Source organism: Schistocerca cancellata, chromosome 3 (assembly GCF_023864275.1).
Source record: "Schistocerca cancellata isolate TAMUIC-IGC-003103 chromosome 3, iqSchCanc2.1, whole genome shotgun sequence".
In the NCBI taxonomy this organism is placed as follows: domain Eukaryota; kingdom Metazoa; phylum Arthropoda; class Insecta; order Orthoptera; family Acrididae; genus Schistocerca; species Schistocerca cancellata.
In genome coordinates, this window is record NC_064628.1 from 385,514,922 (window position 1) to 385,533,615 (window position 18,694).

General features: G+C 44.4%; 1 protein-coding gene across 1 annotated transcript in view; it reads left to right on the top strand.

Moving 5' to 3' along the window:
• Window positions 1–18,694, top strand: part of LOC126175092 (proton-coupled amino acid transporter-like protein CG1139) — a 120,906-nt gene that overhangs the window by 92,170 nt on the left and 10,042 nt on the right. The window contains exons 7-9 of the mRNA XM_049921633.1: window positions 2,470–2,757; window positions 14,403–14,581; window positions 17,766–17,935. Coding sequence (XP_049777590.1) covers window positions 2,470–2,757; window positions 14,403–14,581; window positions 17,766–17,935 — 637 coding nt within the window. The remainder of the gene's footprint in view (window positions 1–2,469; window positions 2,758–14,402; window positions 14,582–17,765; window positions 17,936–18,694) is intronic.

Genomic DNA, 18,694 nt, shown 5'->3' on the forward strand with positions numbered 1-18,694 from the left:
GGTAGCACTTTGGATCTCAAGAGTGATTTCTTCCGCTGATTTCATGCTATTTTACTCCCGGCTTCGGCACTGATCGACGGGCCCTCTCCGTCAGCACCTGAGGTCTCCTTGGTCTTGGTTCAGCTGTTGTTATTACTTTGACTTTCTACTTAGCAGTCACATCACCGACAGTCTACTTGTGCAGCTGTGGACGACCCGAAATCGCCCTGATGGATTTCTTGCTCAAGACTAGTACACGTTCGAAGTCACTGACTGGTCCTGAACGATCTATTCTGCTATTACTGCTTCCCTACTGTCAACACAACACTCCCCGCCTCCTTGTACAGGGTGGTTCATTGATCGTGACCGGGCCAAATATCTCACAAAATAAGCGTCAAACGAAAAAAACTACAAAGAACGTAACATGTCTAGCTTGAAGGGGGAAAACAGATGGCGCTATGGTTGTCCCGCTAGATGGCGCTGCCGTAGGTCAAACGGATATCAACTGCGTTTTTTAAAATAGGAACCCCTATTTTTTATTACATATTCGTGTAGTACGTAAAGAAATATGAACGTTTTAGTTGGACCACTTTTTCGTTTTGTGGTAGATGGCGCTGTAATAGTCACAAACATATGGCTCACAATTTTAGACGAACAGTTGATAACCGGTAGGTTTTATGAATGAAAATACAGAACGTAAGTACGTTTGAACATTTTATTTCGGTTGTTCCAATGTGATACATGTACCTTTGTGAACTTATCATTTCCGAGAACGCATGCTGTTACAGCGTGATTACCTGCAAATACCACATTAATGCAATAAATGCTCAAAATGATGTCCGTCAACCTCAATGCATTTGGCAATACGTGTAACGACATTCCTCTCAATAGCGAGTAGTTCGCCTTCAGTAATGTTCGCACATGCATTGACAACGCGCTGCGCATATTGTCAGGCGTTGTCGGTGGATCACGATAGCAAATATCCTTCAACTTTTCCCACAGAAAGGAATCCGGGGACGTCAGATCCGGTGAACGTGTTTCGACGACCAATCCACCTGTCATGAAATATGCTATTCAATACCGCTTCAACCGCACGCGAGCTATGTGCCGGACATCCATCATGTTGGAAGTACATCGCCATTCTGTCATGCAGTGAAACATCTTGTAGTAACATCGGTAGAACATTACGTAGGAAATCAGCATAAATTGCACGATTTAGATTGCCATCGATAAAATGGGGGCCAATTATCCTTCCTCCCACAATGCCGCACAATACGTTAACCCGCCAAGGTTCCACTTGTCGCAGCCATCGTGGATTTTCCGTTGCCCAATAGTGCATATTATGCCGCTTTATGTTACCGCTGTTGGTGAATGACGCTTCGTCGCTAAATAGAACGCGAGCAAAAAATTTGTCATCGTTCCGTAATTTCTCTTGTGCCCAGAGGCAGAACTGTACACGACGTTCAAAGTCGTCGCCATGCAATTCCTGGTGCATAGATATACGATACGGGTGCAATCGATATTGATGTAGCATTCTATTTAACACCGACGTTTTTGAGATTCCCGAACCTCGCGCAATTTGTCTGCTACTGATGTGCGGATTAGCCCCGACAGCAGCTAAAACACCTACTTGAGAATCATCATTTGTTGCAGGTCGTGGTTGACGTTTCACATGTAGCTGAATACTTCGCGTTTCCTTAAATAACATAACTATTCGGCGAACGGTCCGGACATTTGGATGATGTCGTCCAGGATACCGAGCAGCATACGTAGCACATGCTCGTGGTGGCATTTTCATCACAACAGCCATACATCAACACGATATCGACCTTTTCCGCAATTGGTAAACGGTCCATTTTAACACGGGTAATGTATCACGAAGCAAATACCGTCCGCACTGGAGGAATGTTATGTGATACCACGTACTTATACGTTTGTGACTATTACAGCGCCATCCATCACAAAGCGAAAAAAGTGGTCCAACTGAAACATTCATATTTCTTTACGAACTACACGTATATGTAATAAAAATGAGATATGAGAGTTCCTATTTTAAAAAACACAGTTGATATCCGTTTGACCTATGTCAGCGCCATCTAGTGGGCCAACTATAGCGCCATCTGGTTTACCCTTCAAGCTAGACAAGTTTCGTTCTTTGTAGTTTTTTCGTTTGACGCATATTTCGTGAGATATTTGGCCCGGTCACGATCAATGGACCACCCTGTGAACTGACAGGCCCGCCTCTCGTGACATCTAGTGGTCAGTTCCACATTACGTTGGAGTATCCGGACACGTTTGATCAGATACAATGTCAATCCTTCACGTCCATTTTCGCCGTTATAAACACCAGACCAAATTTCGTTACAGGCATTTCCGCGTTGCTATTGTACAGATGACAGTCCTGTTAAGTCAGGGTGCACGAGTGGTTGTTCAGCCTGTGTGTGTAGTGAGGTGACTGATGTAGAAACTGAGACTAGTTTTCCTCCGCAGGTTGGAGACTACCACTCGACGTCTGACGCGACACGCTTCGACGTGCGGATCTACACGGCCATGCTGGCTCCACTGGTGCTGGCCAAGGGCCAACTGCGGCACCTCAAGACGCTGGTGCCCTTCTCGATGCTGGCCAACCTGTGCATCGTGACGGGCTTCGCGGTCACCCTGTACTACATGTTCGTCGACCTACCGCCGTTAGAAGACCGCCGCCTGCTGCCCTCATCCATCACTGCCCTACCAGTCTTCCTCACCACCACCATCTACGCTATGGAAGGCGTCGGCGCGGTGAGTACTCTCATACAGGTATCTTAGTCTCTGGACATATGTGGCCAGAGACAGCATCAGAAACTCTTCCTTCTAACCTCCTCCCAGACTAGACATTTTCCATTCAGGGATTTGGGCATGTAGAATACCGTCAATTTGAATCGATTTGCGTAAGAGATGATGTATATAACATCATCACTGAGCAGCTTTCGTTGTGCCCAACAATCCCTAGACATCCTATAGGGAATTGACCTTCCAAATGGGTCAACATACATCATGCACCACTTACTTTGCAGAATTATTCAACTTTGCATGAATTCGCCATGGACGCAATTTCTACACAAGAGTAACTTGTTGAAATTCTGATAGCATCATGTGTACAAATATGTTTTGGCAAGTTTTCGTGCTATGGCATCGCTAGCACACTGTGCCATTTGTGTAGAGCAAATACACATACTCACACATCAGTCCACGGACTCTGAAGATCATGCGCCAACTTCACAATGTTCTTCCCATGGATAGCGATGTAGTGCACTCTGGATCCAGTTCTCATGAACAGCCAGCTACTGTAGATTCTTCCGCAGTTCAACCTCCTATCCCTTCCATGATCTTCCAGTTGGAAGGAAACCATCACGCTTTCACGTAAGTACAACTTTGACCTAGAAAGTATATCCTAACAAACCGCCCAACCAGGATTATTGCGCTAGCTTTCATTCTCTGCTCGATGTCCCGTCAATTTGTATAGTCCTTGGGCTTTTATACGTATCCAAGTATTCTCTTCACTAATTGGTTCAAAGACCTTTCTGATGATTTTCTGTTCAAAGATCAACACGTTCTCTTCATATTTCTGGAGTGCTTACGCTTTCTGTCCCAAATAACAGTACTGGTACTATCACTGCATTATAAGGTTTAAGTCTGTTCTTAATTGACATACTTTGTGTTGCAATTATCTGCTTCAGACTGATTTAAGTTTTAGATACATTTACTATACGTTGCGTAATTACTTGTTTTAAGTTATTAGACCAGTTGAACCAGATGCTAAAGTATTTAAAACTTCCCCTTCTTTCTATGTACTATACTACTACCTGTAATGGATCGTTATTAAGGGTTTCTCCGGATACTTCTATCATTCCAGTCATCTCCTCATTAATTCAAAGTCCAATTTTACTGTCGTTGTTTACTAAGTCCCCTACAGTTTCCGCTATGGCTGCGCTGTCGTGTGTATATCACAATAACTGTGTTCTTCTACATATTTTGCTTCACCTCACTGCCTTCTCTTTTCATTTCGCGAATTGCTCTCTCCTGGGACAAATTAAAAACCTGTGGTGAAATATCATCAGCTGAAATATCATCAACAGGAGATGCTGAATTACTTGGACAGCTCCTCTGGTATTTCATCTCGGCTTTCATCTCAGCTGTACACTCCTTCACCAAATTAATTAACTTCCTTGGACTGCAGGTCTCCCTCAGGATGTTGTACGTACTTAATCTGTGTATACTATCATAAGCCTTTGAGAAATCTACAAATGTTACCAGAAATCGATTCTCCCAAATTTGTCTCATGGTTGAAATTTGATCCCCAGTTGACCTTGCTGCCCGAAAATGAGCCTCTTACTCTGCAACAATATCTTCAGCAAATGGCCGCAGATTTTCAAAAATTGTTAACGATAGAACTTTGTGTGGTACACTTAGCAGAGATATACTTCTGTAGACGCCACAATTCCTGTTACTGTTCGTTTTGAGCAATGGGATAATGGTAGATTACTTCCACTCTTTGGATAATTCCTCCTTTATCCATAACTGACTTACGAAAGTGTGCATATCTTTGTGAAATGTTTCCTCTCCTGCTTTCAATATTTCTGCCGTTATTATATCTTTTCCTGGCGCGTTATTATTCTCTTTGTACGTCATGTTGAGTCATTTCAATTTTTACTTTCTGTACCACGTCTGAAATTCTTCCTTTTAGTAAAAAATTCTTAGGATCTTCAACGTTCAGTAGCTGCTCCAAATTCTTCCTTTTTTTGCAGCATATTTTTAGAAGTAGCGGCTTAATTATTTGACCATTTCTCACATGCTTCATCACGTGAAATATTTTCCTACTGTCAAATATTGTGTTTATCCTCCCAATTTCATCAATAACCTTGGTCATGAATTTCCACAGAACGAGGTCAGCACAGTGGATTCGCATTTGGGAGGACGACTGTTCGAACCCGCGTCCGGCCATCCTGATTTAGGTTTTCCGTGATTTGCCTAAACCAGTTTAGGCAAATGCCGGGATGGTTCCTTAGGAAGGGCATGGCCAAATTCCTTCCTCATCCTTCCCTAATCTGATGGGACCGATGATCTCGCTGTTTGGTCCCCTCCCACAAATCAACCAACCAACCATGAGTTTTCTTTTCTCTAAACTCAGAATCATTCGTTTCTCTTTTTATGTTAGTGTGTCCGGATTTTTCCCACAATTTCTGTCCAACGCGTGTATTTGTGTTAGTGTCTTCTTGGTATACTCAGATGCTTCGCATGTATCATTGAACTATTTCTTCTTGGTTGTTGTTTTAGAATCTCGTTTACTGCTTCAGTTATAGTAGTTTTTATATCTTCCCACTGATCTTTCGTCACTGGGTTTGGCGACAGGACTTCAAATGTGTTATGCACTCTGACACTATACTAATAATACAACTCTGCATTCTTAAGCCTCTTGTCAAACTATCTGTTGATCATGTTCTTCTTCTTCCTGAAATAGCACACCTATATTTTTAATTGGTTGATTTCTGGGTCGCCGGCAGCTGTGGCCGAGCTGTTCTAGGCGCTTCAGTCCCGAACCGCGCTGCTGCTGCGGTCACAGGTTCGAATCCTGCTTCAGGCATGGATATGTGTGATGTCCTTAGGTTAGTTAGGTTTAAGAAGTTCTACGTCTAGGGGACTGATGACCTCAGATGTTAAGTCTCATAGTGCTTAGAGCCATTTTTTTGGTTGATGGGTGTCCGCATCAGCTCCTCTGTTAGACGTATCATATATTTCTTCTACCTCTCATTTATAAACAATCGATCGGTCTGATATATCGTATGACCACCTGAGGGAAGTCCTTGTGTATATCCTTTTGTAGGGGAAGGTCACTGAGCTCAACAGAAGTTTATGGCTTAGCGCCATACTCATCAGATGCAGTATACCGTCTTTACCAATAGTTTGCCTGCACATGTCTTCCCGTCCGCAGCTCGTGGTCTAGTAGTAGCCGGCACGGTAGCTCAGCGTGTTCGGTCAGAGGGCTGCTCGCCCTCTGTAATAAAAAAACTGAGTAAAGGAGTTAACGATCAACTTGAACGGATGTCTTGTGACGTCCGCCCAGACCAAAACACAACGAACAATACTGAAGAAAATGGAAAAAAAAAGAAGTGGCTTGCGTTGCTATCTCTGGTCTGTATCACGGGGTCCCGGGTTCGATTCCCGGCAGTGTTGGGGGATTTTCTCTGCCCGAGGACTGGGCGTCTGTATTGTCCTCATCATTTCATCATCATCATAATTCGTTACAGTAGCTAAATTGGACAGTGTAAAAATTGGTTCCTTGTACGGTCGCTGATGACCGCGCAGATGAGCGCCCCACAAAACAAACATCACGATCGTCATCACATGTCTTTCTGTCTCAATTTGGCATATACATTTCCCAAAATGATGTTAATGTTACTGATACCACTGCTTCCAACTGTTCTTTCTAGTTCTTCATAAAATTCACTTTTCTCGCCCGCGTCGTTTACGTTTTTTGCGATATTGCAGTGCCTGTGTTGTTCAAAAGTACGATGAAACGTTCCTCCAGACATGTATACATATCCGAAGGAACAGGCACTGCGGTGGCTACAGCTACTATGAAAGACGTGAAATGTATTCGCACTTGCGAATATGGAAAGCATCAGCTGTAAACGGAATTATGACAGGGAAAATTGGTGCCAGACCGGGATCGAACCAGGATTTCGCCTTACCCTTTAGGATATCCGAGCACAACTCACGGACAGACTGAAACTTCTTCCGTTTGTCGTCAACAATGTGTCTACAATCCGCATTCGTACATTATTTATGTATAATCCCGTACACGGGAGACATGCAAAGTTTCTTTGGACAAGAATGGCTGCTATCGGCTGATAAAAATGATACTGCAGTGTCTGAGTTCTTCAGAAGAACAGTATGAAGCTCTATCGGACATGCATGCATATTTGTCTGAAAAAACTTTGTTTGCTGACCAACACAGGCGCTGCAAAATCATATTTATCCACCGATACCCGGCAAGTGACTTTCAATTAAAATGACTCCCTTGCACAGGAATATATACGGTGACAATTATTGAACTACATGTAATAAAATTGTCATAACTAATGAACGGTTTGCGTTAGGACGTTGAAGCTGCACGGTTGGCCGCGGGCCGTGATGGTAATTAGTATGTGCATGAATGGTTTGGTTTAGCAACTAAGACCACTTTCATTTGGATGGCATCGTCAATAAGCAAAACTGGCACATTTCGTGGACTGAGAATCCGCATTTTGCTATCGAAGAGTCTCTTCACCCTCAACGGGTGACTGTGTGGTGTGGAATTTCCAGTCAGGGAATAATCGGTGCGATATCCCTTGATGGTACAGTGCCTACCGAACGTTACGTGAAGGTTTCGGAATATGATTTCACCCCATTATCCAAAGTGACCCTGATCTCGACATGACGTGGTCCATGTAAGACGGAGCTGGACCCCACCGAAGCAGGAGAGTGTTTGATGTCTTGGAGGAGCGCTTTGGGGACCGCATTCTGGCTCTAGGGTACCCAGAGGTCACTGGCATGGGCCTCGATTGGCCGCATGATTATCTGGATATGAACACACGCGATTGCTTATTATGGGGCTATATTAAAGACAAGGTTTACAGCAAGAACCCACAAACCATTTCTGAGCTGAAAACAGGCATTCAGGAGGTCACCGACAGTATCGATGTTCCGACACTTCAGCGGGTCTTGCAGAATTTCGCTATTTGTCTGCTCCACATCATCGCCAATGATGCCAGGCATATCGAAAGTATCGTAACCTAAATCCTAATATCTGTAGTGACGTTTACATGTTGAATGAACTGTGTGCACGCCGTCGTTTGTAAATAATTTACGTTTTTTCTTATTGTTCAATAATTGTCACCCTATACATAATGAATGTACGATTGCAGAATGCAGACACACGGTTCACGACAAATGGAAGTTTGGGTCTTGTCAGTCATGCTCGAATAGCCGAATAGCCTAATGGGCAGTTGAGTTTTTAGCAGGGCAGTAGTGCGACGTTATGTTTGTGTCCCCGTCGCGGAGGGAGCTCTCCTGCTGTTTACTCAGTTCTCGGCCGTTTCACGTGCTCTTGCTTAAGCATACAGATCAGACTGGCGAATCAACAAGAGCAAATATACGCTCAAAGTTACGTTCCAAAACGATTTCACACGACTAGAAGCACTCTAAGTCGAAAGATTTTTACGGGAAGAGGTGAAAATCCAGGCGGCCTACATTGTCGGTATGCATTTATCCACTGTGAGCACTATAGTCTATGTCAAGATCATCAACGATGCAACATGTGAACGGATCCTTCGGAAAAAAAACAGTGCCTCCGCTTCTGCCACGCTGATTGCAGTGTGGATACTGTGGACGTCGATCATGCTGGTATGGGACTCCGCACGATCAAGATCTTTGAACTTCCATTTGAACTTCGAGCAGAAGACGTCTAGTCGACCCTTCGCCACTACGGCCCGGTATATGGCCATGTCGCGAAAAAATGGATGCAGTTCCGAATATCTACTGACCCAAATTATTGGCTCGAATTGTCCAGAATGTTCTTCAAACCAACGTGTACAGTCACGCCAGGTGACATGGCGCATTGTCATCCCTAAATATTTCATCGTTGCTTGGGAATATCCCAGTGCATGAATGGGTGCAAATGGCGTCTAAGTAGGCGAACATAAACGAGGGGCGCAGTCCATTCCATGTTAACCCTTTCGTGAGCCGTTGAAAACATGCTTCCCACTACAATGAACTCGCTCCTAGTCCTGTGGGATTCACAGTTCCCGTCTCTGTACGGTGCTACCACCTAGTGAACAGTATAGGGTACTAATTCCAATCGGAAGTTCCCGCCGTTTTTACTGTACCTTCGCGCAGAGGCATTGTATAGCTGAGTGTTGCTCTGTAGAGGAGCCTTTCAGTGCTGTTTGCTTGACTTTTGTGATTTTTTCCTCAAAGCTATAGTATAAGGTAAATACTTTTGATTTACCCAAATTTCTGAAGGAAAACGTAAGAATTGGAACGAGGAGAATTACAGTTTGAGACAAAAAGAGCCATTTATGCAGTGAAATGGATGGATAACCGTCCAGTCACTTTCCTGTCCTCAATTCATGACCCATGAGAAACAGCCACAGTGAAAAGGAAAAACACGGATGGTACTAGTACAGAGATTTCTTGTCCTGGAGTTGTGGCAGAATACAACAAAATAATGGGTGGTGCCGATAAGTTTGATCAATTACGAGAAAGGTATGCTATTGGCAGACGTTCTGTAAAATGGTGGCACAGAATATTTTATTTTCTGGTGGACGTTTCTGCAGTGAACAGTTTTATCCTGTGGAATATAAGTAAAAGAGAAAGTGGGCAGCATGATCAGCTCACAAACAGGATCCATCTAGCCAGACAATTGATCGCTGGCTTCTCATCCCAAAAACGGCGTGGACAAAGCCTGTCTTTCTGGCAAAAAGGGGTAAAGTACCTGAAGATTTTCGTCATGTGGCTGTATGGGAGCATCAACCCATTTTAGGAGAAACCAACTAGACATGCCGTCATTGTAGTACCAAAGCTGCGGGAAAGAGCATTCGCTGTGTTTGTACATATTGTCAAATACCACTTTGCATAGACCCATGTTTCAGAAAATTTCATGGTAAGTAATTGTGAACAATCATTGTAACAAGAGAAGTAAATTTATCAAATAAATATGATATAGATTGAAAAAGTTGTTTATGTCATTTACTCCAAGGAAGGGAGGTGGGAAGAATACTTCCCACCTTGTTGTGTGACCTCACTTTCACAGTTAGAGCAAATTTAATATTCTGTATGATAAATATACCTATCTGTTAACTATTATCTGCTCTCCATTCATTAAAAAAACTGCTCAATACTTTTGCCCACGGAAGGGTTAACACAGCTCACACTATTATGGAGGAACCAGCAGCTTGCACAATGCCTTGCTGGCAACTTAGGTCCAAGGCTTCGTGGGGTCTGCTCCGTACTTGAACTCTAACATCAGCTCTTACCAATCGAAATTGGGACTCATCTGACCAGGCCACAGTTTTCCAGTCGTCTAGGGTCCAAACGACAGGGTCACGAGCCCAGGAGAGGCGTCGCAGGCGATGCTGTGCTGTTAGCAAATAGTCTCACGTCGGTTATCTGCTGCTATAGTCCATTAACGCCACATTTCTCCGTACTGTCCGAACGAATACGTTCGTCGCACGTCCCACATTGATTTCTGTGGTTATTTCACGCAATGTTGCTTGTCTGTTAGCACCCACAACTCTACATAAAAGCCACTGCTGTCGGTGGCTAAGTGAAGGCTGTCGGCCACTGCGTTGTCCTTGCCGAGAGATGACGCCTGTAATTTTATATTCTCGGCACACTCTTGACACTGCAGATGTCGCAATATTGAATGCCCTAGCTATTTACGAAATGGAATTCTCCAAGCGTCTAACTCCAACTACCATTCCGCGTGAAATGTCTGTTAATTCCCGTCGTGCTGCGTTAATCACGCCGGACACCTTTTCACGTGAATCATGAACACACATGTCAGTTCCGCCAATGCAGTGCCCTTTATACCTTCTGTATGCGATACTACCGCCATCTGGGCATAGGCATATCATTACCCCATGACCTTTGCCATTTCACTGTTCGAGAACGCCCGAAATGCGCAGGTCGGCAGGCGACAGTCAAGTAAGTCTCAGCGTTCAGGAAATAATGTGTTTCTGCGCCGGGACACCTTACTCTGTGTGATCTCTACTCATGCACACTTGAAAACTGCGAAGGGTTTTAACGACTATAGTTGACTGTGTAGTCAGGCGCGTAAAAATAATTTTCGTATACACTGGTCAACCAGAAGGTTGTGACAACCGACCTACTATCCATATAAACCCGTCCAAGTGATAGCAGCGTCACCTGGGGATGAATGACTGATAGACACACGTAAGGTGCATGTAGTATCAGTGAGCGAGCTGTCCGTGTGCAGAATGGGAAAGGCGCGATTATCAGAGTTTGACCGAGGACAGACTGCAATGGGCCGGAGGCTCGGCAAGAGAATTTCGGAAAACTGTACGACTTGTCGGGTGTTCAAGGAGTGCTGTGGTTTCTTCATCATGTGGTGAAACCAAGGTGCAACCACGTCCAGATGTGGGGTTGGGCGTCCACTCTTCTTTACAGAGGTCGGACGTCATAGACTTGAGACAAGCCGGAGGACGGAGACAATCTGGCGGTGGTCCCATTACGCTCTGGTGACATTCACATGGGCATCCATGGGTCCCGTGGAGCTCGTGCAAGGCACCATGACGGCCATGGAGTATCGTAGACTGTTTGCAAAAAAATGGTTCAAATGGATCTGAGCGTTAAGGGACTTAACATCTGAAGTCATCAGTCCCCTAGAACTTAGAACTACGTAAACTTAACTAACCTAAGGACATCACACACATGCATTGCCCGAGGCAGGATTCGAACCTGCGACCGTAGCAGTCACACGGTTCCCGACTGAAACGCCTAGAACCGCTCGGCCACCAATGCCGGCAGACTGGTTGCACATCACATACATCCCTACATGACCATCATGTTTCCCGAAGGCAGTGTCATTTTTCAACAAGACAGGGAGTCACGTTAGAAGGCCAGAAGTGTGAGGGAATGGTTCGAGGAACACAGTGGCGAGTTACAGTTAACGTGCTGCCGCCCCCCCCCTCCCACCCCCATCCCCAGCTCACCAGATCTGAACTCGATCGAACACATCTGGGATGTAATTGAACGTGGCGGCAGAGCTCATAGCCCCCCTCGCTGGAATTTACGGGAATTAGTTGACTTGTGTACAGATGTTGTGCCAACTTCCTCCAGCGACGTACCAAGGTCCAATTGCTTCCATCCCACGACGCGTCGGCGCTATTATCTGTGTCAAATGCGGATGTACCGGCTATTAGGTAGATGACCGTAATGTTCTGGCTGATCAGTGTATTTACGCCTATTAAATTTCATTGACTTATATTTGGGATCCGTCTCTGTACCTAATAGCTAATTATTAGATATTCTCTTAACCCTAGATACCTAAACCGTAGTAAAATTTACGACTGCAGTTCGTGCCAGTTTGCAGTTCCAGCAAATCTAGTACTGTCAACATAGAGTGTTAAACAGAACCTTTTGTACTAATTTTGTATGACAAACCATTAACTACACTTGACTAGTGCATGAACTAGAATTTATATCTTCACTTGAATAAAATATGGAGTGGTAAAATTTATTATGGTTTAGTAACGATGTACATTTTCCCCCTTTAGTGTTCTAGGTGGCCTCTTCTAACAATAACCTGTTGCAGGTCGGTGGGCAACGACTTGGGAAAATATGTAAGTTACTCAAAGCCCTTAATACTGTGACAGAACAGACACACACATCTACAGGTCTATCTCGCCAACTTTAATTTGTTGCGGAATTATGAAACTGATACTTTCGTTCATGATGTCACATTTGGAGACGGAACACTTCTTCAGTAGAAGTTAACACGGATTTCACAATCACTAGTCATGAGAATCCAAGTTCGCACTGTTCATTTTACTGCTCCAAGAGACTGCAGATAGCGGAGGGAGACTGATACAGTGTATTTTGAGTTTCGGAGATACAGTCTGCCAAGCAATGTAATGTGACAGCAGGTATATGATCGGATTTAAACTGCTGCTCAGTAGGTAGTTCTTAATCTAAATATGACGAAATTGCGTCTCAGTGGTAGATAATATGACACTGTTAGCGAAATATGTAAACAGTTCACTGACAGTAATTTTAGCTCTCGAGGACTCTCGCAAACGATGCATCTGTGTACAGATTCCACATGGCTGTGTTTACGCTTCTTTTGACTTTTCTGAAGCATTAGATTCTCAGGAAGGATGTGGCCCCATGTACATCTGTTTTCGTAGATGTTTTTCTAATACACTGTCTGACAAAAAGGATGACTACTTGGATTACGAAGCAACTTTTTGCGTAATGTATTATCCGACATTGTACTGAGTGGCTAGCCGTGAGAAATTTGAACTTCTGTTCACTCGGTTGGCATCGAGCGGAGTTACTATTTTGTTTTGGAGTAAAGTGTCGCCCATCAAGTCTCACACATTAATTAACACTGAAGCTGCAAGCTAGTTACTGGTAGTAGCTGACGCCGTTTGAGTACACACACACAGACAGACAGACACAGACACACACACACACACACACACACACACACATAGACACACACACACACACACACACACACACACACACAAGTCTTTCCTTTTACTGAGGTTGTGCAGAAAGTCTGTCGGTTTTGCTTTGCGATACGACAATGATCGTCCACATCTACAGTGGAACTATACTTCTAAAACCAAAACATATGGATAGACATCAATTTACAGTAAAGTAGTATGTGTTGAGACAGGTGGGGGGGGGGGGGGGGACTCGTGAGGCTACGTTACCAATATGGCGGCAATTTTGGAAACCACTATATTCTATGTAGCTCATAATTGTAGTGTGTCATAGCTTTGTAGCAATTTTTGCAAACTTCCTCATATCTCTTGCTAACTGGAAAGAAGAAAAGAAATTGCAATCCTATAGATGAGAATAGAATAGGGTTGAGGAGAAATGAAGATGACCTCTAAGCTTATCTTCGGAAGGCCTGGAGAAATTTCAGCCTAATTTGGAACATATACGACCATACGACTTCATTCCTAAGAAAATATACAACCGGGATAAGAGATGCCTAGTTCTGCTACGAATGCGGTAGCGATGAGTAGGATATGACAAGTAATATAATCCTAAACGAACTATTTTTGCGTCGGATACACGGTTTTCGGTGTTCCTAGACTGAACGGTGACAAGTTCGATGACTTTTTACCCCAAGTGCTTAGGTTTGTCGAAAAGGGCGGGGGGTAGGATAGGGGGTGACGTCAAATAATCCAAAACGATAAATATTTTTTGACGATTCGGCAGTATTAAGGGTTGATAGTCTGGTTAGAATTCTTATGACGTGTGATGTAGAGTGACCGATGTGTGGCTAGTGTGCGGACGTAAGAGGTAACATGTAAAGCGTAATTGTGGACTGTAGGGAGGAATTTGAACCAAACTGTTTGGGGATACACTGGGGGTAGGAAATGTGCAACACTTGTGCTCGGAATTGAGTACGAAGGTGGTGACATGGAAAAATAATAAAAAGTGAATATGTTAGTGACATATTCGTAACCCTCGGAATTGACAAATTTGTAACTGGGAAACACGAGTGACGTATAGTACTTCAAAATGTTGTTATGATTTAGGAAATGTTTTATTGAGAAATAAACAATGTATATTAGGCACCATGAGATGCAAACGGTAAGTACTATCTGTCTCTAGAGATAGTGAAGGATTTTCTGTTCCCTCTGCAGGTGATGCCCGTGGAGAACAACATGCGAAATCCAACACACTTCTCCGGGTGTCCCGGAGTAGTGAACACGGCCATGGTGCTCGTGTGCACACTATACTGCGTGGTGGGCTTCTTCGGCTACTACAAGTACGGTGAGGACACCATGGGCAGCATCACCCTCAACCTGCCCGTCCATGACATGTGAGTCTCACCTGCTGTGCAGTCTGGAGCGGCTTTCAGCCAGAATTCAATTTCTATCGTGTTTGTTTTATCGTTCAGAAATAACTGGCGGGCTCTTCGCTAGTCCCCATGTTTTCAAACCGTACTAACTGGAACCTGCAGTATAAACCAGGCACATCCCAAGCCTTACCACATAATAAATATATTACAATTTTGTTGGTCTTGTACAGTAATCACAACATTAATGTATCTGTATATAACTTAATCACGACACAATAACGGAATGTTTCATACATCCTGTCTAATATCGACATAGAATTTAAGAGTGGCCGAATCAGCTTTGAACAACGAAGAAAGAGAGGCAATAAGCCGTATTCGATATTGCAACTGTCTCGTGTCATTGCCATTTTATAACTTTCTCTGTGGCTGATATATTCGTCACGAGAGCATCAGCAGCTGTGGTGACATTTGAAATATGTCCTTACACATTAATTTCTAAGATGATCAGTTTTCATCAAAATTTGATCATGTCCGATGATCTAAAAATTCAACAAATTAAAACTCTAACCATCTACATTCTATTACTTTTAAAACAGCAGAAAACTATTGCAGGTAACTACAAAGTTCATCTATGTAGTTGCGTAAGCCCGTAACTAGACAGAACTACACAACAAAATAACGTAGTTTACGGAACTGGTGGAACTGTAAGTTCGAGGAGAGTTCAATAAGCAATGGAGTTCAATAAGCAATGGAGTTCAATAAGCAATGGAGTTCAATAAGCAATGGAGTTCAATAAGCAATGGAGTTCAGTAAGCAATGGAGTTCAATAAGCAATGCAATACCTTTTTTTCTCTGGCAATTTCGGTTGAAAAAATACAGAGTTCGTTTTGGGACATCGTGGAATATAGAGATACGTAAACAGACAGAATACAGCACTGCTGTTGGCAACGTCTATACAAGACAACAAGTGTCTGGCACAGTTGTTAGATCGGTTACTACTGCCACAATGGTTGGTTATCAAGATTTAAGTGACTTTGAACGTGGTTTTATAATCGGCGCACGAGCGATGGGACATAGTATCTCCGACGTAGCAATGAAGTGGGCATTTTCCCGTACGACCATTTCACGAATGTACGGTAAATATAAGATATCCGGTAAAACATCAAATCTCTGACATCCCTGCGGCCGGAAAAATATCCTGCAAGAACGGAACCAACGACGACTGGAGAGACTCGTTCAACGTGACAGAAGTGCAACCCTTCCGCAGATTGTTGCAGATTTTAATGCTGGGACATCAGCAAGTGACAGCGTGCGAACCATTCAACGAAACATCATCGATATAGGCTTTCGGAGCCGAACGCCCACTCGTGTACCCTTGATAACTGCACGACACAAAGCCTCACGCATCGCCTGGGCCCATCAACACCGACATTGGACTGTTGATGGCTGGAAACGAGTCTCGTTCCAAATTGTGTCGAGCGGATGGACGTGTACGGGTGTGGAGAAAACCTCATCATCCCATGGTCGCTGCATGTCAGCAGGCGACTGTTCAAGCTGGTGGAAGCTCTGTAATGGTGTCAGGTGTGTAGAGTTAGTGATATGGGACCCCTGACACGTCTAGATACAACTCTTACAGGTGTCACGTACGTAAGCATCCTGTCTGATGACCTGCGTCCTTACGTGTCCATTGCGCATTCCGACGGACTTGGGCAAATCCAGCAGAACAATGCGATACTCCAGGCGTCCAGAATTGCTACAGAGTGGCTCCAGGAAGACACTTCTGAGTTTAAACACTTCCGCTGGCCAAAAGTCTCCCCAGACATGAACATTATTGAGCATATCTGAGATGCCTCGTAGTCTTACCGATTTATGGACAGCTCTGCAGGATTCATGGTGTCAGTTCCCTCCAGCACTACTTCAGACGTAGGTCGAGTCCGTGCCACGTCGTGTTTGGCACTTTTGCGTGTTCGTGAGGGCCCTATACGATATTAGGCAGGTGTGCCAGTTTCTTTGGCACTTTTCCATCTGCAGCGGAGTCTGCGCTGATTTGAAACTTCCTGGCAGATTTTGACTGTGTGCCAGACCGGGACTCGAACCCACGAACTTGACCTTTGACAGACAGTTGTTCTACCAACTGAACTATCCAAGCACTTTGCAAAAGTAACACTCTGTTCTTCCAAGAGTGCTAGCCACACAAAGCACGCAGGAGAACTTTTGTAAAGTTAGGAAGGCAGAAGATGAGATTCTGCCAGAATTACAGCTATGAAGGCAACGTATGAGAAGTACTTGTGTAGCTCAGTTGGTAGAGCACTTGTCGACAAAAGACGAAGATCGAATGCCGATCCGGCACACAGTTTTCATCTGCCAGGAATTTTATGTAATTCAAAGTTTTGTACAGCTTACAGCGTCTGACTCGAGCAAATAAAAATTCAACGTTTTTAGATTCCTGTGAATTATACTGGGTGAATTATACTGGGTGGACACAAACAGCTTGAAAAGCTAGTAAGGCCGTTGCAGGGTAGGCTGTGCTGGGAGACAACTGTTAAGAAAAAAAAAATCGACTCGTTGCGCTGTTCCCGAGTGAATTAGCATTGAAGTTAGCCAGTTGTGTCGTTGCTCGCGCAAATTCAAGTTACGCGCCAGAGCCGGTGTCACCAAGTCGCTTCTTCGTTTGGTTTCCTAAAACCGAGCAAGAGAACAATACAAAAATTAGACATGAAGGACCTAACTCGAGCCAGAGGCGAGACAGTCTCGTGCGCTATCATCTACGCTACGAGAACAACCTGACGATAATTGTATGTGGCTGACCGCTCGAATTTGCGCGTGCAACTTCGTTCCTAATTAACTCGGAAACGACGCAAGGTATCGAATTTTTTCTTGACAATTATTTCTCAGTACCACCTACCTTGCAACACATTTCAAAGGTTTTCAGAGTTTTTCTGATTTAGGTTTTCTGTGGTTTCCCTAAATCGCTCTACACAAATGCTGGGATGGTTCCTTTGAAAGGGCACGGCCGACTTCCTTCCCCATCCTTCCCTAATCCGATGAGACCGATGATCTCGCTGTTTGGTCCCCTCCCTCAAATATACCAGTCAACCAACCAACTTTTCTGACCAGCCCGTATTGACACTCACTTGAGGGATTAAGGTTAAAGTAACATTAAGAAACTGTTTGGAATACTGCAGAGAGCCTTGTGTTGTTGCAGCCTGGCGCAGGTGGTGAAACTGGCGGTGGCGGCCAGTAGCTTTTTGTCGTACGGCCTGCAGCTCTACATCGTGGTGGACATCGCCTGGAAGCCGCTGGCGGCCCGCATAGACCCCGTCTACCACAACGTGGGGGAGAGGATCCTCAGGGTGGCGCTGGTGCTCGGCACAGGTCAGTCGCACGCGCCGCCACTCTGAACCATGCGTAGTGCACGCCAGCCATGTTACGCTCCCTCCTGGACAGATACGAGTGTCGTTCAATAAGTAATGCTCCAAATTTTTATAAAAAAGCTGTTAATATACGTAGACAAACGTCTTTGTTGGCGCTTAACATTTGATATTTGCTCTGTGCGCAGGAATAGTTGCCAACCGTTCTGGCAGATGGCAGAGCCGTAGTACAGCGTCAGATGCTGCAGTTGATAGGAGTACAGTTGGGCGATGGGTAAAGAAAGTTACAATTTCAGGAAGTGTAGAAACAGAGCCTCAGGATCAGTCGCGCTCGGGACGGCATTCACAACCCCTGCTCCAGACATACACAATCATGCGGATGACATTATTCGTGCCGATCGGCGCATCACAACTCGATAATTCGCTCTACAGTTGTCAGTCAGCATTGGAAGTTCGTCTGCTATGATCTATACCCTCGGGTATTCAAAGAGGTGTTCACGATGGGATCCACGAATGCTCACAACGGAGCACAAGAAAGGCCATTTCGTCTGGATTGTTGGGGCGTCCTGAGACCGACGGTGAAGCCTTTCTGTCACGGATCGTTACGGGAGACGAAAGTTATGTCCAACGGAAACAAAAAGGCAGTCCACAGAGTGCCACCATCCTCATTCGCCACAAAACAAGAAATTCAAGACAATCCCTCTCCCGGAAAAGTCATATTGACAGTCTTCTGGGACTGTGATGGCGTTATTCTCCTGGATGT